Source organism: Pristis pectinata, chromosome 8 (assembly GCF_009764475.1).
Source record: "Pristis pectinata isolate sPriPec2 chromosome 8, sPriPec2.1.pri, whole genome shotgun sequence".
NCBI lineage: Eukaryota > Metazoa > Chordata > Chondrichthyes > Rhinopristiformes > Pristidae > Pristis > Pristis pectinata.
Window position 1 is genome coordinate 42,916,480 of NC_067412.1, and position 23,202 is coordinate 42,939,681.

The window sequence follows — 23,202 nt, forward strand, 5'->3', positions numbered from 1 at the left end:
CCTTTGATGATATTGTTATTAGGATATTGAGGCTCTGATCAGCAAAAAAAAACGGGCATATGTCAGGTACAAGCAGCTGAGATCAAGTGAATCCCTTGAGGAGTATAAGGGATGTAGGAGTACACTTTAGAAGGAAATCAGGAAAGCAGAAGGGGACATGAGATATTTTTGGCAGATAAAAGAACCCAAGGAAATTCTATAGAACCATAGAACAATACAACACAATACAGGCCCTTCGGCCCACCATGTTGTGCCGACCTTCAAACCACTCCTAAGACTATCTAACCCCTTCCTCCCACATATCCCTCTATCTTAAATTCTTCCATATGCTTATCTAACAATCTCTTGAACTTGCCCAACATATCAGCCTCCACCACCACCGCCGGCAGAGCATTCCATGCACCAACCACTCTCTGGGTGAAAAACCTCCCTCTGACATCTCCCTTGAACTTCCCACCCATTACCTTAAAGCCATGCCCTTATGTATTGAGCATTGGTGCCCTGGGAAAGAGGCGCTGGCTGTCCACTCTATCTATTCCTCTTAGTATCTCGTATACCTCTATCATGTCTCCCCTCATCCTCCTCCTCTCCAATGAGTAAAGCCCTAGCTCCTTTAGTCTCTCCTCATAATCCATACTCTCTAATCCAGGCAGCATCCTGGTAAATCTCCTCTGCACCCTTTCCAATGCCTCCACATCCTTCCCATAATGAGGTGACCAGAACTGGACACAGTACTCCAAGTGTGGTCTAACCAGAGTTTTGTAAAGCTGCATCATTACTTTGTGGCTGTTAAACTCAATCCCACGATTTATGAGAGCTAACATTCCCATAAGCCTTCCTAACTACCCTATCCACCTGGGTGGCAACCTTCAGTGATCTGTGGATATGAACCCCCAGATCCATCTGCTCCTCTACACTACCCAGAATCCTGCCATTTACCTTGTATTCTGCCTTGGAGTTTGTCCTTCCAAAGTGTACTACCTCACACTTCTCCGGATTGAACTCCATCTGCCACTTCTCAGCCCAGCACTGCATCCTATCAATGTCCCTCTACAAGCTTTGGTAGCCCTCCACACTATCCACAACACCACCAATCTTTGTGTCATCTGCAAACTTGCTAACCCAGCCTTCCACCCCCCCATCCAAGTCATTAATAAATATCACGAAAAATAGAGGTCCCAGAACCAAACCCTGTGGGACAGCACGAGTCACAGCCCTCCAATCCGAATGCACTCACTCCACCACAACCCTCTGCTTTCTACAGGCAAGCCAATTCTGAATCCACACGGCCAAGCCTCCCGGGATCCCTTGGCCTCTAACCTTCTGAAGAAGCCTACCATGCGGAACCTTGTCAAACACTTTACTAAAATCCATGTAGACCACATCTATTGCTCTACCCTCATCAATCTTCCTGGTCACCACCTCAAAGAACTCTATCAGGCTAGTGAGGCAAGATCTTCCCTTCACAAATCCATGCTGGCTGTCCCTAATCAGTCCATGATTCTCTAAATGCTCATAGATCCTATCTCTTAGAAACCTTTCCAACAGCTTGCCCACCACAGACGTAAGGCTCACTGGTCTGTAATTCCCTGGACTATCCCTACTACCTTTTTTGAACAAGGGAACAACATTCTCCACCCTCCAATCCTCTGGTACCATCCCTGTGGACAACGAGGACTTAAAGGTCCTAGCCAACGGTTCAGCAATCTCCTCCCTCGCCTCGCGAAGCAGCCTGGGGAATATTCCGTCAGGCCCTGTGGACTTATCTGTCCTAATATTTTCTAACAGCTCCAACACATCCTCTCTTGATATCTACATACTCTAGAACATTACCCTTACCAACACTGTCCTCAGCATTATTAAGACCCCTATCCTTGGTGAATACTGAAGAGAAGTATTCATTGAGAACCTCACCCACTTCCACAGCTTCCAGGCACATCTTCCCACCTTTGTCTCTAATCGGACCTACCTTTACTCTAGCCATCCTTCTGCCCTTCACGAACAAGTAAAAAGCCTTGGGATTCTCCTTAACCCTACTCGCCAAAGCCTTTTCATGTCCCCTCCTTGCTCTCCTCATCCCCTTCTTAAGTTCCCTCCTTGCTACTCTATATTCTTCACAAGCCCTGTCTGATCTTTGCTGCTTACACCTTACGTATGCTGCCTCCTTCTTCCTAACTAGTTGTTCCACCTCCCTTGTCACCCATGGCTCCTTCACCCTGCCATTCCTTCTCTGCCTCACTGGGACAAATTTATCCGTAACATCCTGCAAGAGATCCCTGAACATCGACCACATCTCTGTAGTACATTTCCCCTCAAAAATGTCACCCCAATTTACACTCCCTAGTTCTCGCCTTAAAGCCCCATAATTCACCTTTCCCCAATTAAATATCTTCCCGTCCTCTGACAATGACAATTCTCAAGGTTATGGAGCAGTGGTCGCTGTCCCCCAAATGCTCACCCACTGAGAGATCTGTCACCTGACCCGGTTCATTACCTAAAACTAGGTCTAATATGGCATTCCCTCTACTTGGTCTGTCAACATACTGTGACAGGAATCCATCCTGTACACACTTAACAAACTCCGCCCCGTCTAAACCTTTGGCACTAAGCAGGTGCCAATCAATATTTGGGAAGTGGAAGTCTCCCACGATAATAACCCTGTTATTTTTGCATCTTTCCAAAATCTGCCTCCCAATACGCTCCTCAGTATCCCTGCTGCTACCAGGGGGCCTATAGAATACTTCCAGTAGAGTAACTGCTCCTTTCTTGTTCCTAACTTCCACCCATATTGACTCTAGAGAGGATCCTTCTACGTTATCCACCCTTTTTGCTGCTGTAATAGTGTCTCTGACCAGTATTGCCACCCCTCCTCCTCTTCTCCCCCCTCCCTAACCCTTTTAAAACACTGAAAACCAGGAATATTCAATATCCATTCCTGCCCTGATGTCAGCCAATTCTCTGTGATAGCCACAATATTGTAGTCCCGTGTACTTATCCAAGCTCTCAGTTCATCTCCCTTATTCCAATGCTTCTTGCATTTAAGTAAATGCACTTTAGCCCATCCACCTTACAACTTTTATAGCCTGTACTCTGCCTCTCCTTCCTCAAAACCTCTCTACCTGTTAGATCCGAATTTTCCCCATCCCCTTCTTCCTCTGACCTACTCCTTTGGTTCCCATCCCCCTCGCAAACTAGTTTAAACCCTCCCGAACCACCATAGCAAACCTGGCTGCAAGGATATTGGCCCCTCCCCCTCAGGTTCAGGTGTAACCTGTCCTCTCTGTACAGCTCCCACCTTCCCCTGAAGAGATCCCAATGATCCAAAAATCTAAAACCCTCCCTCCTGCACCACCTTCTCAGCCACGCATTTATTTTCCATCTCCGCCTATTCCTACCTTCACTATCACGTGGCACTGGCAGCAATCCTGAGATTGCTACCCTTGAGGTCCTGTTCTTCAGCCTCCTGCTTAGCTCCCTAAACTCACTTTTCAGGACCTCATCCCCCTTCCTACCTATGTCGTTGGTACCAACATGAACCACGACTTCTGGCTGTTCTCCCTCCCGCTCAAGAATCCTGTGGACCCGATCAGAGACATCCTGGACCCTGGCACCTGGGAGGCAATATACCATCTGGGATTCATGCTCACTTCCACAGAACCTCCTATCTGTTTCCCTGACTATCGACTCCCCTATCACTACTGCCTTTCTCTTCTCCTCCCTTCCCTTCTGAGCAGCAGGACCAGTCCCAGTACCAGAGACTTGGCTACTGCTGCTAGGCCCCTGCAGGTCATCCCCCTCAACACTTCCAAAGCGGAAAACCTGTTATTGAGGGGAACAGCCTCCGGGCTCCTCTCCACTACCTGCTTGTTCATTTTCTTTTTCCTTTTCCCTTCCCTGACAGTCACCCTTCTATCTACTTCCTGGACTCCAGAAGTACCTGCTCTAAGGGGGGGTGACTGTCTCCTGATGTATAGTACCTACATAACTCCCTCCTTAATGCTCCGCAGTGTTTAAAGCTGCAACTCCAGCTCATCAAGTTTGAGCTGAAATTCCTCCAGCCTCAAGCACTTATTGCAGGTGTGGCCATCTTGGACTGCAGCAAGGTCCACAATCTCCCACATCAAGCAGCTGCAGCACACCACCATGTCCTCCATCTGAACTAATTCTTCCCCCTCCACCCCCACCCACCTAGCTTTTTCCTACTTAAAAATTTATAACAGATAACAGGGAAAACTTACCTTTACCTACCAGCTACTCACCTGCCTCGTCTCTTTACGCCTAAGCCCCTTGAGCCAAAGTATAAGCCCCTTCTACAAGTATATTAAGAGTAAAAGGGAAACTAGGGAGAGAATATGTCCCCTTAAGGATCAGTATGATCATCTATGTGTGGAGTCACAGGAGATGGGTGAGGTCTTAGATACATAAAAGAAATATTCATTTGCTTTGGAGAAAGTCATGGAAGCTGGTGAGTTTGGGGAAGAGAACAGTGATGTCCTGAACCATAATGACATAATGAAAGAGGAGGTGTTGACAGTCTTGAGGTGCATTTGGGTGGATAAGTTCCCAGGGCCTGACCAAATGTATCCTAGGATGTTGTGGGAAGCAAGGGAAGAAATTGCTGGGGCCCTGGCAGAGATTCCTGTAGCTTTGTTAGTCGTGGGTGAGGTACCAGAAGACTGCAGAGTGGCTAATCTTGTGCCTTTATTTAAGAAAGGCTGCAATGACAAGCCAGGAAATGACAGGCCAGTGAGCCTAACATCAGTGGTGGGAAATTTAAGGGAGGGGCTTTGGAGAGACAGGATCTATCTGCATTTGGAAAAGCAAGGACTGGTTGGGGATAGTCAGCATAGCTTTGTGCGTGGGAAATACTGTCTCTTGAATTTGATTTTTTTTTGAGGAGGTAACCAAAAGGATTGACAAGGGCAGGGTTGTGAATATTGTCTACATGGACCTTAGCAAGGCCTTTGACATGGTATCCAGGGTGAGCCAGCCGATTGGATACAAAATTAGTTTGGTAGAAAGATGGTGGTAGTGGAGGATTGTTTATCAGATTGGAGGCCTGTGACCACTGGTGTGCTGGTGGGATCAGTGCTGGATCCCCTGTTTGTCATGTATATTAACAATTGAGACAAGAATGTAGGTGGCGTAATTAGTAAGTTTGAGGATGATGCTAAAATTGGTGGTGTATTAGTGAAGAAGGTTATCTAAGGTTACAATGGGACCTTGAACAACTGTGGGCAAAGGAAGGGTAGATCGAATTTAACTCAGGCAGGTGTAAAGTGATGCATTTTGGAAAGCTAAACCAGGGCAGACATAGTGAATGACGGGGCCGTGGGACGGGTGTTGTTGAATGGGAGAGCTTGCAGTACAAATAAATAATTCCCTGAAAGTGCCAACATAGGGTGGTGAAGAAGGTATATGGCATGCTTGCCTTCATCATCCGAAGCACTGAGTGTGCTAGTTGGGACATCATGTTACAGTTGGACAAGTCGTTGGTGAGATGGCACTTGGCACTGTACTACAGGAAGGATGTGATTAAACTAGAGAGGGTGCAGAAAAGATTCACACAGGAAAGATTCACAAGAATGTTACTGGGACTGGAGGCCCTGGGTTATGAGGAGAGATTGGATAGGCCGGGACTGTTTTCTCTGGAGTGAAGAAGGCTGAGGGGTGACCTTGTAGTGCTTTATAAAATCATGAGGGATGTAGATAAGGTGGATGGTCACTCTTTTTCCTGTAGTAGGGGAGTCTAGAATGAGAGGCCATAGACTTAAGGTGAGAGGGGCAAGATTTAAAGAAGACCTGAGAGACAAGTTTTTCACACAGAATATGGTGGGTATATGGAACAAACTGCCAGAGGAAGTGGTAGAAGCAGGTACAATTGCAATGTTTAAAAGCCATTTGGACAGGTTGATGGATAGGACAAGTTTAGAGGGATACAGGCCAAAAACAGGCAAGTGGGATAAATAGGTGCCTCGGTTGACATGGGCAAATTAAGCCAAAGGGCCTGTTTCTGTGCTGTATTACTCTAACCTTGTGATTGTGTTACAGCACCTGCCAGAAGGCCAGCCATCATGTCTTCTAATTTATGCTTAGGTTAGACCCTGAGTTCTGATCCATGTATAACTTTTTCTCCAAATCTGGTGAGTGTAGAGAAGCATAGAGGTAGAAGAAAAGGAAAAGATTGAGTGAATGGAAATTATCCAGAAAGAAACAGTGAGCGTGGGCCAATGGAATCCAAGTTTGTGCTGATTTTATTTTCTATTTATGTAAAATGTTCTGGAACTGAAGGAACAGTCTTGATGAAACAAAACTGTTTTCTGAATTGGTAGCAAATTATTTCCCAAAATATTGATGCTTTAGAGCTCTTCTGCAAGAGTGAAAAGTTGTGCTGCTTTCTGTATATTTTGTGCTGTGACTGAAATTTGAAAATACATAGATAATACATTGCTTTGGTATTACATGGCCATACACTTGTGTCATCTGTAGAAATGTACAAATAGAACACAATTCATTTATATAACTTGTATTCATTTGTACTTTTGTAAACATATTTGGTTTAACAATATAAGTGATTTTTGTGCTGGAGACCAAGAATGCTATAAGATCCTGCTGACTCTTGTATTCTCTGTTTCAGGTCTCCGAGGCCTCATAAACCTAGGGAACACCTGCTTCATGAATTGCATTGTCCAGGCACTTACCCACACTCCATTACTCCGTGATTTTTTCCTTTCCGACCGACACAAATGTGAAATGCAGAGTCCCAATTGCTGTCTAGTCTGTGAAATGTCTAGGCTATTTCAGGAGGTGAGTGCTTATTAGCATGGTCAGGCAACAGCTATTGAATGTAATGCAGAGTGCCGCTTGTATTTTACATTATCAAGCCACCACTAAGCAATGTGTTCCTAAACCTGAGGTCTGGGGAGGAAAATTTGCTTCTTTCAGAAGCATCTTGTATAGAAGCAGCTTATCTTGAGGGGAGATAGTGGGGAGGGACATCAATGAATATCAGTCCGTGAACAGTCAAACGCGAGAATAGTAGGACAGTATGACAGCAAAAGGGGTAAAGGTACGGAAAAATAAAGTTTGAAGGAAAGGCTCCATCTAAATGAGTGAAGCAGTTATAATACACAAATTGAGGAATGGAGATGAACAATCTAATAGCTATTACAGAGACGTGTTTGCAAGTTGGCCAAAGTTGATGATTGAATATAGTTTGTGTTTGAAAAGGCAAAGTAGAATGGATAAGGAGGTGAGAAAGTTCTGATATTAAGGATGGGCAATAGTGAGAAGTGACCTTGACTCACAGTATCCAGGTAGAATCATTTGGGTGGATATGTCTCACAATGTCATAGAGTTTTACAGCATGGAGACAGGTGCTCTCAACATCATTCCCTACATTAATTCAAATATAGATCAGCTGAATTCCAGAGGTGAGGCAAGAGTGACTGTCCTTGACATCAAGGCAGTATTTGACCAAGTATGGTGTTGAGGTAAAAGGGAATTGTAAGGAAACCCACTCAGATGGTGTCATACTTCACACAGAGGAGCCCAGTTGTAATGGTTGGAGGTCAATTGTCTTGACCCTTAGACAACATTGCAAGACTTCCTCGCGATGTTCTCCTAGGCCCAACTGTTTGTTGCTTCATCACTGACCCTTCTTCCCATCCAAAGGTTACAAATAGGGATATTTAAGATCAGATATCTTTATTATCACATGTACATAAAAACACAGTGAAATGCATCTTTTGCATAGAGTGTTCAGGGGGCAGCCCACAAGTGTCGCCGTGCTTCCAGTGCCAACATAGCATGCCCATAACTTCCTAACTTGTACGTCTTTGGAAAGTGGGAGGAAACTGGAGCACCCAGAGGAAACCCACGCAGACACTGGGAGGATGTACAAATTCCTTACTGACAGTGGTTGGAATTGAACCTGGGTCACTGGCACTGTAATAGCGTTACACTAGTGTTCAGTACCATTTTCAAATTTTCAGTTAAGGAAGCAGTTTGTACCCAGCTGAAGAGAGAACTGGCTTGGTCTGTGTGGCATAATTGTAACTTAGAGTAATACAGCACGGAAACATGCCCTTCAGCCCAACTGGTCCATGCCGACCACAGCATCCTCCCTGCTAGTCCCAGTTGCCCATGTTCAGCCCATAACCCTCCAAGCCCCTCCACTCCATGTACCTGTCCAAATGTCTCTTCAATGTTCAATTGTACCCGCTTTGACCACTTCCTCTGCCAGTACTCACTGCCCTCTGTGTAAAGAAGTTACCTCTTGGGTGTCTTTTAAATCTCTCCCCTCTTATCTTGTATCTGCACCCTCTAGTTATGGACTTCCCAACCCTGGCGAAAAGATTGTGACCATCCACCTTATCCATGCCCCTCATGATCTTATAAACTTTAAGAGGTCATCCCTCATTCTTTTTATGCTCCAAAAAATAAAGATCCAACGTAGCCAACCTTTGCTTATAACTCAGGCCCACTAGTCCAGGCAGCATCCTCGTAAGTCTCTTCTGCACCCTCTCCAACTTGACAATGTCTTTCCTATAAAAGGGTGACCAAAACTGTACATAATACTCCCAAGTGCAGCCTCACCAAAGACTTATATAACTGCAACATAATGTCCCTACTCCTAAACTCAATGCTTTGGCTGATGATGGCCAGCATGCTAAATGCCGCCTTCACCACCCTGTATTTGCGCAGCCGCTTTCAGTGAACTGTGCACTTGTACTCCCAGGTCCCTCTGTTCCATAACACTTGTCAGTGCCCTGGCATTCACTGTACAAGTCCTACCCCAGTTTGACTATCCAAAATGCATCACCTCACACTTACCTTAGTTGAAATCCATTTGCCATTCCTCAGCCCATCTCCCTAACTGATCAGGATCTCTTTGTAATTCATTGTAACCTGCTTCACTATCAACAAGACCCCCTAATTTAGAATCATCAGCAAACTTGCTAATCATGCAATGCAGATTCATATCCAAATCATTTACGTAAATGAATAACCGAGGTCCCTGGGGCACCCCACTAATCACAGTCCTCCAGTCGGAGGCCTTCGACTTTAACATTCAACCTTTGAATTGACCTTCAGCCATCACCATCTGCTTCCTATCATCGAGCTAATTCTGAATCCATGCAGGACCTTGTCAAAGGCCTTACTAAAGTCCATATAGACAACATCCTACCTTCATCTATCCCCTTAATTACCTCTTCAAAAAAACTCCAAAAGATTTGTCAGACGTGACCTCCCATGCACAAAACCATGCTATTCCTGATCAGACCTTAACTGTCCAAGTGATGGTAGATCTTGTCCCTCAGAATTCTCTTCAGTAACTTTCCTACAACTGAAGTCAGGCTCACTGACCTGTATTTCCGTGGCCTGTCCTAGCTACCCTTCTTGAACAATGGAACAACATTAGCCACCCTCCCATCTTCTGGAACTTTGCCATTGGCTAACGACAAAGCAAATATCTCTACAAGCCACTTAAGTGCCAGCAAATAGCCTTGAAGATGGTCTTAGCACCTTCCCTTTACCATATCATGGACAGCAACACTTCAAGTAGGTGCTTACAACTGCCTTCTCTGGGACAAATAGGGACAAGTTATAAATACTGGTCTTAAGAACAACCTCTAAATCTCATTACATATTTAATTTTTATTACATATTAATCTTTCCCTTTCTGTAAGGTAATTTTCCTGCTCTAGACTAAAATTCTTGCTTGATCATAATTCTGATAAAATGACTCATTTGTGATTTAACTGCATTTGTTTACAATCACTGGTGTATGGCTGTCTGTTGGAAGCAAAGGCCACTGAATTTAGCTACAGATAACTCTACTTCAGCTGCTTTATATACATAGAAACAGGTAATACTTTCTGAACAAAATTCATTAAAGTGGTCATTTTTATCGTTACTGTGCAGATTTTATAAATCAGCATAAAGGACTTTCACAGTGAACATTTTTGTTGTTCTAATAAAGGATCTCTGTCTGAAACCCTTAAGTCATCCATCTCTCCCTTTCAGATGTAAAGTTTTTTTTTCCCCAGCATTTGATTTCAGTTTTCAGGGCTGGGTTTTGATCTCTCAACTCCAGCACATTTTTGCTTTTACTCATCATTTTCTACAGAAGAACCAAATATTCTACAAAAATGAGTCAGCAGAAGATCTACATATTCTTGAAAGAGCTGGGTGTGAATAGAATACAAAATCACATGCGATTGTTCCCACCAAGCAACGTGCTCTATTTGTGTAGGTTTCCTTTTGGAGCTTTGCTTGTCATCTTTCAAGCTTTTTAAAAATATCTGCCTTTGTATCATTGTATTCACACAAGAACATTGATTTCTGTGAATTCAGTCTTCAGATTTTGTAAAAATGCATCATGCCAACTCTGTGTTTTCTAAGCACATCTGCATAGGTGATTGTAGATTAGCAACTTTGTCAGTGAGTTACCCATGTTTTCGGTCAACTTCTTGTTTTGGCCTGGTGCAGCTGACAACATACAAGTAATTAAAAGTTAATTCACCTGACCTTTTTTAAATCTGTTGGATCCTCTTGTGCTAATTCATCAAGTAATGTTTGATCAGACTACAGCTGAGATAGAGAATCAGGTTTCTATATTCATATTTGTTTTTCTTTTATACAGTTCTACTCTGGGTATCGATCTCCACATATTCCATATAGGTTACTGCATTTGGTGTGGACGCATGCACGGCATTTGGCAGGGTACGAACAGCAGGATGCACATGAGTTTCTGATCGCTGCACTAGATGTTCTACATAGGCACTGCAAAGGTATGGATTATAGAGGGAGAAAGTCGAGTGTTCATTCATGGCAACACTGTTCCTCACAGCTGCAAGTTCTCTCATCAGCTGCAGAGGCCATTGGTAGCATTGTGCAGCACTGTCTATGAACTGGTATCGGGCCAAGCTGTGCTATTTTTATACAGACATTTAAAATTGATGGTGTGTAGGTGGCTGTGTGCAGCTTTATCAAGCCAAAGACAGCATTATGATTGTGGGTGGAAGTGTAGGTTGAACCTAGGTTTAGATATATGACACATCTGTCTTGGATATCTGCAATGAAGTTCTGAAGTATCTAGCTAAGAAGAGTTTGAATTTTTAAGATTTAATCCTGCCCTATTCAATTTTGGCCTCTCATTATTACAGGGAAGCCAGATGGAACTTCTGGTGCTTTATATAAATGCCATGACTGCAATGGCACTGTATTTGCTGATGGTTTCAGATTCCTATTTTGCTTGCTATGTGCTACCACTAACAATATAGGGTAGAAAAAAGTTAGAAGGTATTTCTCTCAATCCAAATTAGAATTGTCCTAATTTTCTCTTTTGGAGGTTTTGCTTTATTTTCTCTTCAATGGATTAATACTACTGTCAAGCTGCTTCTCAAATTTGTTTCATTGTGTATATATTAGCAGATTTCATGTAGAAAAGCTTGATTTTTTTTTACCCAATTCTCTGCACTATACCTACCATAATATGTCAATCAGCAGTACAGCAATACCCTTTTCCTACTTTGAAATTGCAGCAACTTGGTAGAAACAGCACTGAGGAAATTCTTGGCTATTTTAAAATGGGAAATGCACCAAACACCAGATTTTCTTCTAGTCTTATTATCACCACACACAAATGTATTGCAAAACTGCTAAGAAATCTTTAAACAAGGCAGGAGAAACTATATACAGAGACATGCAAAAGTTTGGGCACCCCTGGTCAAAATTTCTGTTACTGTGAATAGTTAAAAGAGTAGGAGATGAATTGATCTCCAAAAGTCATAAAGTTAAAGATAAAACATTCTTTTCAACATTTTAAGCAAGATTATTATGTTATTTTTGTTTTGTACAATTTTAGAGTGAAAAAAGGAAAGGAGCACCCAGCAAAAGTTTGGGCACCCCAAGAGATTTGAGCGCTCAGATCACTTTTAGCTAGGTCTCAGACCTTCATTAGCTTGTTAGGGCTATGGCTTGTTTACAGTCATCGTTAGGAAAGGCCAGGTGATGCAAATTTCAAAGCTTTATAAATACCCTGACTCCTCAAACCATGTCCCAACAATCAGCAGCCATGGGCTCCTCTAAGCAGCTGCCTAGCACTCTGAAAATTAAAATAAATGATGCCACAAAGCAGGAGAAGGCTATAAGAAGATAGCAAAGCGTTTTCAGGTAGCCATTTCCTCAGTTGGTAATGTAATTAAGAAATGGCAGTTAACAGGAACGGTGGCGGTCAAGTTGAGGTCTGGAAGACCAAGAAAACTTTCCGAGAGAACTGCTCGTAGGATTGCCAGAAAGGCAAATCAAAACCCCCGTTTGACTGCAAAAGACCTTCAGGAAGATTTAGCAGACTCTGGAGTGGTGGTGCACTGTTCTACTGTGCAGCGACACCTGCACAAATATGACCTTCATGGAAGAGTCTTCAGAAGAAAACCTTTCCTGTGTCCTCACCACAAAATTGAGCGTCAGAAGTTTTCAAAGGAACATCTAAACAAGCCTGATGCATTTTGGAAACAAGTCCTGTGGACTGATGAAGTTAAAATAGAACTTTTTGGCCGCAATGAGCAAAGGTATGTTTGGAGAAAAAAGGGTGCAGAATTTCATGAAAAGGACACCTCTCCAACTGTTAAGCATGGGGGTGGATCGATCATGCTTTGGGCTTGTGATGCTGCCAGTGGCACGGGGAACATTTCACTGGTAGAGGGAAGAATGAATTCAATTAAATACCAGCAAATTCTGGAAGCAAACATCACACCGTCTGTTTTTAAAAAAAAGCAAGCTGAAGATGAAAAGAAGGATAACAATCTTAAACACACCTCAAAATCCACAATGGACCACCTCAAGAGGCACAAGCTGAAGGTTTTGCCATGGCCCTCACAGTCCCCTGACCTAAACATCATTGAAAATCTGTGGATCGACCTCAAAAGAGCAGTGCATGCAAGACGGCCCAAGAATCTCACAGAACTAGAAGCCTTTTGCAAGGAAGAATGGGTGAAAATCCCCCAAACAAGAATTGAAAGACTTTTAGCTGGCTACAGAAAGTATTTACAAGCTGTGATACTTGCCAAAGGGGGTGTTACTAAGTACTGACCATGTGGGGTGCCCAAACTTTTGCTTCGGGCCCTTTTCCTCCTTTTGTTATTTGGAAACTGTAGAAGATGGAAACAAAAAAAGTAATCTTGCTTAAAATATTAAAGAAATGTGTCATCTTTAACTTTATGCCTTTTGGAAATCAGGTCATCTTTTACTCGCTTAGCTATTCACAATAACAAATTTTGACCGGGGTGCCCAAACTATTGCATGCCACTGTACAGGCAGTCCTTGATGTTTCAGATGTTCAGATAATGAAAATTTGCCTTACAGACTTTGTAAATCACTATCAAAAATTTGAGATATGGAATAAAGTTTGATCTCACGTAATTTGTGGGGGGTAAAAAAAACTAAAACAATTATTTTCAACTTGCATTTCTTGACCATGCTTCCCATTATGGAAAATTGCAATACAGACAATTTTCTAGGAGTGCAACCCCTGCATCATTCATCTTTCCTGCTGTAGAGGTTTTTCTCTGACTTGCTGTCTACCTTGTATGCTTCTGTAGCTGCCCTAGCATAGATGAGAGAGATCTTTGCTGAGATGCACACCTTGCAAGCACTAATCCTTCCCTGTTATTTGCTGATAACTTCCTCTTGATTTTCTGTCTTTATTCAAGAACTATCAAAACCATGGGCTGGGTTGCATGCTTTTGCCAGGACAGAAGGAGGCCCTTAGCCCACTGCATCCATACTGACCATCAAATACCCAACTACACTAATAATATTTTTCCTCTTGCACCCCCCAAATTGTCCTGTCACCCATTATTATAGTAACTTGCAGTAAACAATTAACACATGGGAGGAAACTGGAGGACCCGGGAGAAATCAATGTGGTCAAGTGCAAACTCCACACAGACAGTACCCAAGGTCAGGATTGAATCTGAGTTGTTGGAGCTGTGAAACAGCAGCACTAAACACTGCTTTAAAAAAATAACCAAACTGCTGGAGGAACTCAGTGGGTCAGGCAGCATCTGTAGAGGGAACTTGACAGTCGACGCTTCAAGCTGAGATGCTTCATCTGGAAAAAACTGTCCATTTCTCTTCACGGATGCTGCCTGACTTGCCGAGTTCCTTCAGCATTTTGTATTTGCTGCATATTCCAGCATCTGCAGTCTCTTGTGTCAGCACTAATCACTGCACTACTATGCTGCTCTTTAGTTATCTCTGGTGGATCTGTATTCCTCACCAGATTCTGCTTTTGAGATGGTGCTAAGGAGGCTGTAGCAGGACCTACTTGTCAACTGTTTGATTGAACATATCAAAGCTATAGCGTTTCCCAGGGGAGTAAAGTCCTATTACTTTGGGCCAGATACCAGTTGCTATAACATGGAGATGAGGTGAAAAGTTTCCTGAAAATAGACTTCTGGGAGGTGAGCAATTTTGAGCACATTGGGAAATCTCTCTTTAATGCAAAACACCTTGCCATCCCCACATGGACGTGCTGTACAGATAACTTGTCTGCAATGAACCACATTAGTTTCTTTTTATTCCAGAACAGCTAGGTTTTATTAACCTCCTTTTCCTTAAATTTCTGCCACTTAAATGGCCAACACAGATCAGAGAGCTCTGACCTTAGTTATAACATTACGTGCATCTTGTTGGCTTTGCCCTAGGCAGTCAAGGTGATGGTCGCTCTTGTCTGGAGATCATTCCAGACTGCTGCTGCTGATCTCTTGCTGCTCTGTTTACTGCTCACTGATGCATTAGGAAAGTCATTCAAATATCTACTTCTAGAGAAGGTTTCACCTATTTTTTTCAAAACACAGGAGTTGACAGAGTAGCCATGAACATTTGGTAGCATTCTGGTTTCCCCAAATGCAGACATTCAAAAAAAAACACTTGTGTTCATACCTCCTGACAGGACTGACTATTCGTAGGCTGAATAAAAGCAATTGCAGGACTTTTCTTCAGCAGCCTGTCCAGCTTCCTCTGGCTCTCTCGGGACCCCACTTCTGCCACTTCACCTCACCCCACCTTCGCAAACCACCCTCTCTTATTGTTGCAGCTCCATTCATTCAGTAGCAACACTACCCTGTAGCTAGAAGAGTCTTGCTTGAATTGTTATGTTCCTTAAGAGTTGGTTGCAAAGATGTCACCTTTTGGGCTACATGAGAACTTGTATCTTATCCATGGAGAAAGAGGTGATGAAACCAATAATGTTAGTTTCATTGCACACACTATCCTGTGAAGTTCTTGCTCTCTGACTTTCACAAACAGCATTAAGGTGATTGTCAGTATTGTTTTAATGCCAAAAAGAGTAACTTCTAGATTCTTATTTAAATAAATTGCATTTTGAAAAATTTCTGTCTATAAGATTTAATATTAGCTTGCTTACCTTAAAACCTGCATTTAACATTGCTCCACAACCATGCAGGACCAGATAGAAGTATTAGTAAATGTCAGCCATGCTATTGTAAATGCTGTTTGATAACGTTAATGAATGATGCCTTGCAGATTTTTTTTTGATGCTTTTGACTGTTTAAGTCTTGAACTTTAATTCTCCAAGTTTTCTCAATGGATTTATTTTATTTTACTGTAGGTGATGATAACGGGAAGAAAGCCAGCAATCCAAACCACTGTAACTGCATTATTGACCAAATCTTCACTGGGGGACTGCAGTCTGATGTCACTTGCCAAGTCTGCCAGTAAGAGAATAGCTTTTTGTTGTAGATTATAATTGAAGCCATGTTAAGCCATCTGGAGCTGTGGGAGAAGGGAGATGTGTCTGGTGATATTCACCTCTTCAGTTATAACTGGAGAAGGTTAGCAAAATTGCATTTCTATCCTTGACTTAAAAACAAAAGTGCTAGTTTTAAGTATCTTCCTTGAGTGTTTTCTCTAGAATAATATTCAGGTCACAAACCATCCCAACTCTCCATTGATTTCTGTTTGCATCATTTTGTTATGTTTAAAATTTGATTGCCAAATGTAACTCCCATTCTTTTGCTGTTCAAAGATGCATACACTGTACAGACTATATGCAGCCTTTGTGGTTTACTTGTCTTAATTCAAGATAGGCTAATTCAAATCATCCAAGAATTCATTTTTATTTTAATAATGAAGTAGAAACTTAGTGCTATTTATGCTGCTTAATATACAGGATTGGATGACGAGAACTTCTACAAAAACTTTTGTATTACTGTTAGATATTGAAATAGTTAATTGGTGGCAGATCTGAGGTGGTTCTAAGCTCGTCTTCCTTGTACTGTTTGCCACCTGATGTGATTTGACAAACTCAACTCTTCAGTTGTGTTCATCTGCAAAATCTTCAATAGGTGATCACAGCAGTAACACAAAACAATTAAGCACAGTTAACCTGGGCACTAATGTATAAATCTACAAATAAAGGACCAATTTAAATAATTGTGAGTTAGGGATGCTGCAAGGTGGACGGGGAAAAAAGGCTTTCCACTTTTTAGAGAAATGCTGCATTACAAGCTGGCCAGAACTTCATTTTATCTGCAATAAGTACTATTGGGATTCTAGATGCTATTAAAATTCAGTTGTGGGATTAGTCGCATAGCTTTTTTCTTGAAGATAAGCAGTCAAAAACTGGGTTATATTCTACATTCTTCATGTTGTAACTTCTGTGTGGCAGAAAATTAAGTTGAAGTTAGTTGTGTGAAGGGACTAGTTCTTCTGACTACCCTCTGCACTGCTGTGACCATGTTATAATTTCTTTTTGCTTCAGTGGTGTCTCCACTACGATAGATCCATTCTGGGATATTAGTCTAGACCTGCCTGGGTCTTCCACGCCATTTTGGCCCTTAAGTCCAGGATCTGATGGGAATGTTGTGAATGGAGAAAGCCATATGTCCTCTGGTACTACCACGCTCACAGACTGTCTACGAAGGTACTTCTGTTATTTGCTGTTGTTGCATGTTCAGCATTACAGTTATAGCAACACATCCATTTTGTTATTTGTATATCAGCCTGGTTTGTAACAATAAAGTATTTCGTGCACAGACTTGTTTCTAGATAATGGCTAAATAAGTATTTACCATATGTCAGTTTGGTATGATAGCCTTTTGATTACAATACATGACTAGCAGCCCAGCAAATGAGTTTAAATATCACTATGGCAAGTTGTGAAAATGAATTCAGTAGATGGTTGTAACTTGTGAGCAGGCTAGAAAAATTACCATTCTACTTGCTTTCAGATCAACAGCCAGTTCTCAATTTCCTTTTGGATAGGGAACTTCCATCCTTACTGGATGTGATCTGCATTACTGCAGTGCCAATTATTGATTAACTTGAAGTTCAAGGGACAATTACAGATGGACAATAAATCCTGCTTTGGCAGTTTTGCCCATACTGAAGAACACTTTTTTTTTAAAAAAAACTTTTGTTTTACTAATTCTGCCCCTAGGTTTACAAGACCTGAGCATCTCGGAAGCAGTGCCAAAATAAAATGTAGTGGTTGCCATAGTTATCAAGAATCAACAAAACAGCTTACAATGAAGAAACTTCCCATAGTGGCCTGTTTTCATCTCAAAGTAAGTTGCAGCTTCAAAGAACTTAAAACAAATTTATTTTGTGCTATGAAGTCCTCTGTTAAGTTGTTTGTATAGACTATAAGATATAGGAGCAGAATTAGGCCATTTCGCCCATCGAATCTGCTCTGCCAGTGTAGTAAGTGCAGCTGCTTAAAAATAAGATTGCTTCTGAATTCTGTCTATGCTCAAAATGAATCCAAATGAAGTGGTGAAACCCTGATCGTTTAAAAATCATCTGTTCCTATAGAAACAAGCAGCTGAAAATGAACATAACATAAAAGTTCTGTATGTGGCAATATGCAGAGCCAGCAGGAGGTTTTGATGTTTGAGTGACAAGCTCTATTGTCTCTTTACGTAGATGCTCTGGTACTGAAATATTACAAAATGAAGCAGACAGTGCAATGATTGCTCAAGATTGTGGTAACTTTTCTCTTAATCTGCAATTGCCAAGTGTGAAGAGTACTGTAATTGGTTTGGATCTGAGCATGATGCATTTGCTATACTTATTGCAGATGCCAGCCCAGTGTTCCAATAATGCTACTGTAGAGAGTGCCTGACCTGCTGAGCCTTTGCTTTTTCAAATTTTGTTTCAATAATACAGTTGCCACCATTAGAATCGGTACTTTCAATCATTTTAATTAAAGTAATACTAGGATGAAGGTAATATAGTTGGGGATATTTAAAATTTTGATTATTTTCTGGTAACGGAAACAAATTTGTTCTTATTCCACTCCTGTAGCGGTTTGAACACTCGGCCAAGTTACGGCGAAAGATCACTACATATGTCTCTTTTCCGCTGGAGCTGGACATGACTCCGTTCATGGCTTCTAGGTACTACTACTTTTCAGAACTTCATATCAAGGCATTGCAAAGCTTAATGGGCGAAGAAGCAAAATAATAATCATTCACTTTTGTTCTTTTGACTTGCAAAGCACTTTACAACCAATGGAACTTTATTGTTATGTACAAAAATGTCCCACAAAATCTACTATGGTGAATGTTGGGCAGAGAACACTTTTGCTGTATGGGGAGAGAATACTGTTGGATCTTTTACATCTACCTGAAAAGATAAGACTGAGCCTTGCTTTAAAGTTTCATCCAAAATGTAGCACCCAAGATAAAATAGCACACTGTCAGTGCAGTAGTAAAGTGCCATTCTTAGGACACACAAGAGATTCAGAGCCCTTGTGTAGGGTTTCAATCCGAAACATCGACAATTCCTTTCCTCCCACAGATGCTGCTAGACTTGCTGAGTTCCTTCAGCAGATTGTTTCTCTGAAGTGCCGTTCTTAGATGGGGAGAAAATGCTGTGTCAATGAGTTCATTGAAGAAGTACTGATTAGGTGACACAAGTATGGCATTTAAAAACTTGTAGGAAGAAGTGAAGAGTTCCTTCAGGGGAGTGGAATATGATGCAGTGTGTTATGTTCCAATGTAGTGAAGATTTGGAATGAAACAGTGCTTGTATATTGTATAAACATACGTGTTAGAAGCAGGGATAAACGACCTGGCTCCTCAAGCCTGCTTCCCCATTTAGTAAATTCATTGCTGATGTGATTGCAATACCAACTGCTCAGTACTACCTACCTACCTCAGTACTACCCAGTACTAACTACCTTACCTTACTACATCCCACCCTTATCAAGTATCTATATACCTACCTATGTATTAAAAATATTTTAAGACCCTTTGAGGAAGACTTAAGACACTTGTGGGGTAGGGAATTTTTCACCTCATCCTAATCTTAAATGGGCAACCGTTACTTTTAAACAGTGACAGTTCTAGATTCTTCGACAAAAAAGTCTTATCAAAGCTCTCCTCAGGATGTCAAGTCCCATCTCATTCTTTTGAACTCCAGCAGATACAAGTCTAGCCTGTCCAACCTTTCCTCAAGATAATCTTCCCATTCCAGATATTAGTCTAGTAAACCATCTCTGAACTGCTTCCAACAAGTTAACATCTCTCCTTAAGGAGACCAATACTGTGTATAGTACTCTAGATAAGATTCCACTGATGCCTATATAATTGAAGCATAATCTCCCTATTTTTGTATTCAATCTCCTTAGGAAAATATCATTCTGTTAAGTTTCCCCAATTATTCGCAGTACCTGCCTACTAGCCTTTTGTGAATCATGTACTAGGACACCCAGATACCTCTGCTTCTCAAAGTTCCACAGTATTTCAACATTCAGATGAGACGAACATTTAATTTTTCCTGCCAAAATGGACAATTTTACATTAACCCACATTATACTCCATTTGCCAATCTTTGCCCATTCACCTGTCCTATCCTTATCCTGATATCACCTCCCCATCTTCTCTTTACAATTTAGCTATGCATTATCAGCAAATTTAGCAAACGTACATTTGGTACCATCATCCCAGTCATTTGTATAAATTCTAAGAAGTTGATGCCTGCCCCGCCAATCATCCTTGTACTCTACCACTTGTTGCTACTTGCTTTCACGATTATGTCACTACTTAATTCCATCCCATTTCACAATAACAGAGCTAGAATAATTTGTGCTCTGGTTGTCTCCCAGAATGTGCTATTCTGAAAAACTAATCCCATCTAGCTTTTCCAGTCTATCTATAGATTGAAATCCCCCATGATTAAATCTTTCTGGCCAGTTCCAATTTATTTCTTCCTTTATGCTCTCTCCTACCATGTGGTTACCTTTATGGAGCGGAGCCTGTACACCAGTTCCAAGGTGACTAATTGCTTTTTGTTATTTCTCATCCCCACTGAAACTACTACTACATCTTGGTTTCCTGAACTTGGATCATCCTCTATTGTGCTAAGATTGCCATTGATTGAGAGCCACTTCTCCACCTTTTCCCTAGCTACCTGTCTTTCTAAATGTCATGTACCCTTCAGTAGTCGGGTCCTAATCTATGTCTCTGTAATGGCTGTAAGAAGCAAAAACGGTAGAGGCGTTTAAGAGGCTCTTAGGTAGGCACATGAATGGAAGGATACGGACATTGTGTAGGCAGATGGGATTAGTTTAGTTCCACATTTAATTACTTGTTTAATTAGTTCAGCACAACATTGTGGGTTGAAGGGCCTGTTCCTGTGCTGTACTGTTCTATGTTCCAAAATAGCCGATCCAAGTTTCTATTGCACTTTCGAGAATGACAAAACATCTGACCAGGTAGACAGGGTGGTAACTAAGGCATATGGGATGTTTGCCTTCATCGGCCATGACACTGAGTACAAGGGTTGGGAAGTCATGTTACAGTTGTACAAAACGTTGGTTAAACTACACTTGGAGTGTTGTGTGCAGTTCTGGTTGCCATGCCATAAGGAGGATGTGATTAAGCTGAAGGGGGTGCAGAAAAGATTCACCAGGATGTTGCCTAGACTGGAGGATTCAGTTATAAGGAAAGATTGAATAGGCTGGGACTTTTCTCTCTGGAGCAAAGGAAGTTGAGGAGTAACCTTGTAGAGGTTTATAAAATTGAGGGGCACAGATGGGGTAGATAGTCACTGTCTTTGTCCTAGGATAGAGGAGTCTAAAACTAGAGAGCATAGGTTTAAGGTGAGGGGGAAGATTTAAAGGGGACCTGAAGGGCAAGGTTTTCACACACAGGGTGGTGGGTATATGCAACAAGCTGCCAGAGGAAGTGTTAGAGGGAGGTGCAATTACAATCCTTAAAATATTTGACAGGTACATGGATAGAAAAAGTTTAGAGGGATTATAGGCCAAATGTAGGAAAATGGGATTAGTTTAAATAGGTGTTTTAGCCAGTATGGACAAGTTGGGCTGAAGGGCCTATTTCCATGCTGTATAACTGAAATCTATGAAAATCATATTTATTTTAATTTGTTCTTTTAGTTCCTCTGCTTTCAAATGTGTGCAGTTTAGAAGAGTCTTTTTAGTGCTGTGTGTGTTTAAGAACAGTCTATTTAGTTTGGTCCTTAGTTTTGTAACCTGCAGCCTTTTCTACTGATTTACTCTTAGATATACTTTCTTTCCCTTTCATTACCCACAGTAGTACTTTTTGTCTCTAGCTTCATCTCTGCTCTTTGATTTACCATAGCTTTGTAACTGATACCTTGCCTCCACTCGATACATTAAATTCTTCTTTGCTTCCCTCATTATGTGCCTTGCCTGCACACTGGTTTCAACATAATTTAGATGTAGACCTTCTCAATGATGCAGGTCCCAGTTTCCCCAGTACTGGTGTCGGTGCCCCATGAACTGGAACCCACTTTTCCCACACCAGCCACATGTTCATTTCTCTGATCTTATTTATTCTTTGCCAGTTTGCACATGATCGGGTAACAATGTGGAGGTTATCGTCTGAAGTTCTGCTGAATTTGGTGCCCATCTCCTCACACTGACTATACAGAACCTATGCAACCTGTGTTGTTAGTACCTACATTTATCATCAATGCTGAATCCTTCCTCTCCCAATGCAAGCTCCTCTCCAGAACCAGAGCAAATGTCCTGAACCCTGACACTGGGCAGATAACACTGCCCTCTGGACTCTTGCTCTTTGTTCCAGAGAACAGTGTCAACCACCCTTGCTGTACTTTTGCCTATACCAAAACATTGTTTTCCCACCCCACTTGAATGGCTTCCTGTACCACTGTATCATGGTCAGTGAATTTATTTGCCCTCTCGTCACCACTCTTATACAAGAACCTCAAACCTGTTGGACAATTGCAAAGACTAAGGCTCCTGAACTACTGTCGCCTTGGTCCCCTTATTCGCCTCGCTTATAGTCATGCTCCCCTGTCCTTGGCCACTGATTAAATCAACAATCATGTTTTGCAGAGAGTTACCACCACCTGGTACAAAATATCCAGCCAATTTCCTCCTCCCTGATATGTTGCATTGTCCATACCTCCACCTTCAGCTCTGACTTAAGCCAAAGCCCATCAAGCTGCAAACATCAGGAAGAATGATGAGCACTTGCATGGAGGAAGGGGAAGGAAAGACGTGCAAAACCAAGAGGATCATAGATTGGATGCGCTTTTTGTATCTCCTATCTGGAAGGTGCTTGCTTAAAGGAACAATTGGTGCCAGGAAATGGAACATTTTCCAAACTTTGCCACATGTCTCCGTCAAACTTTCCTGGATTTGGACTCTGCAATAAAGCAATGGAGATGTTTATCCAAGTTGGGATGATGTAGACCAGGAGGGGGACAGAAGTCATGAGTAAAAATCAAGCTCCTGGAGGAACTCCAGGCAGGCAACATCTGTGGAGGGAAATGGACAGTCGATGTTTTGGCTTGAGACTATTCATCTGGACTGCAAGGTAGAGGGGAGATAGCCAGTGTAAAAGGGTGCAGCAAGAGCTGGTGAGCAATAGGTGGATCCAGGTGAGGAGGGGTGATGGGCAGATGGAGGAGGGAAGATTGAAAATGGTGACAGAGGAAACAAAGGTGGAGCATGGAACCAAATAAAGGAGGTGGGGTGGGCAGACAGGAACACGGGGGAACAAAAGTTTTAAGTTTCCTGTGTCATTTCCTGTGTTCCAAAGGTTAGAAACACTGCCTGTCAGAGTCTTACAGTGCTTGCTGAACCAATATGTGCTGTTGACACTTTGGTTCTGTTGATGATTGTCCACAAGAAAATAGAATAAGTACCCAAATTAA

General features: G+C 42.0%; 1 protein-coding gene across 2 annotated transcripts in view; it reads left to right on the top strand.

Annotated features, from left to right (window-relative positions):
* The window catches only part of usp22 (ubiquitin specific peptidase 22), a 160,538-nt gene that overhangs the window by 128,202 nt on the left and 9,134 nt on the right, over positions 1-23,202 (top strand). For both annotated transcript variants that reach the window (XM_052022494.1, XM_052022495.1), the window contains exons 5-10: positions 6,638-6,807; positions 10,649-10,796; positions 15,641-15,746; positions 16,793-16,954; positions 17,471-17,597; positions 18,337-18,428. In XM_052022494.1, coding sequence (XP_051878454.1) covers positions 6,638-6,807; positions 10,649-10,796; positions 15,641-15,746; positions 16,793-16,954; positions 17,471-17,597; positions 18,337-18,428 — 805 coding nt within the window. The remainder of the gene's footprint in view (positions 1-6,637; positions 6,808-10,648; positions 10,797-15,640; positions 15,747-16,792; positions 16,955-17,470; positions 17,598-18,336; positions 18,429-23,202) is intronic.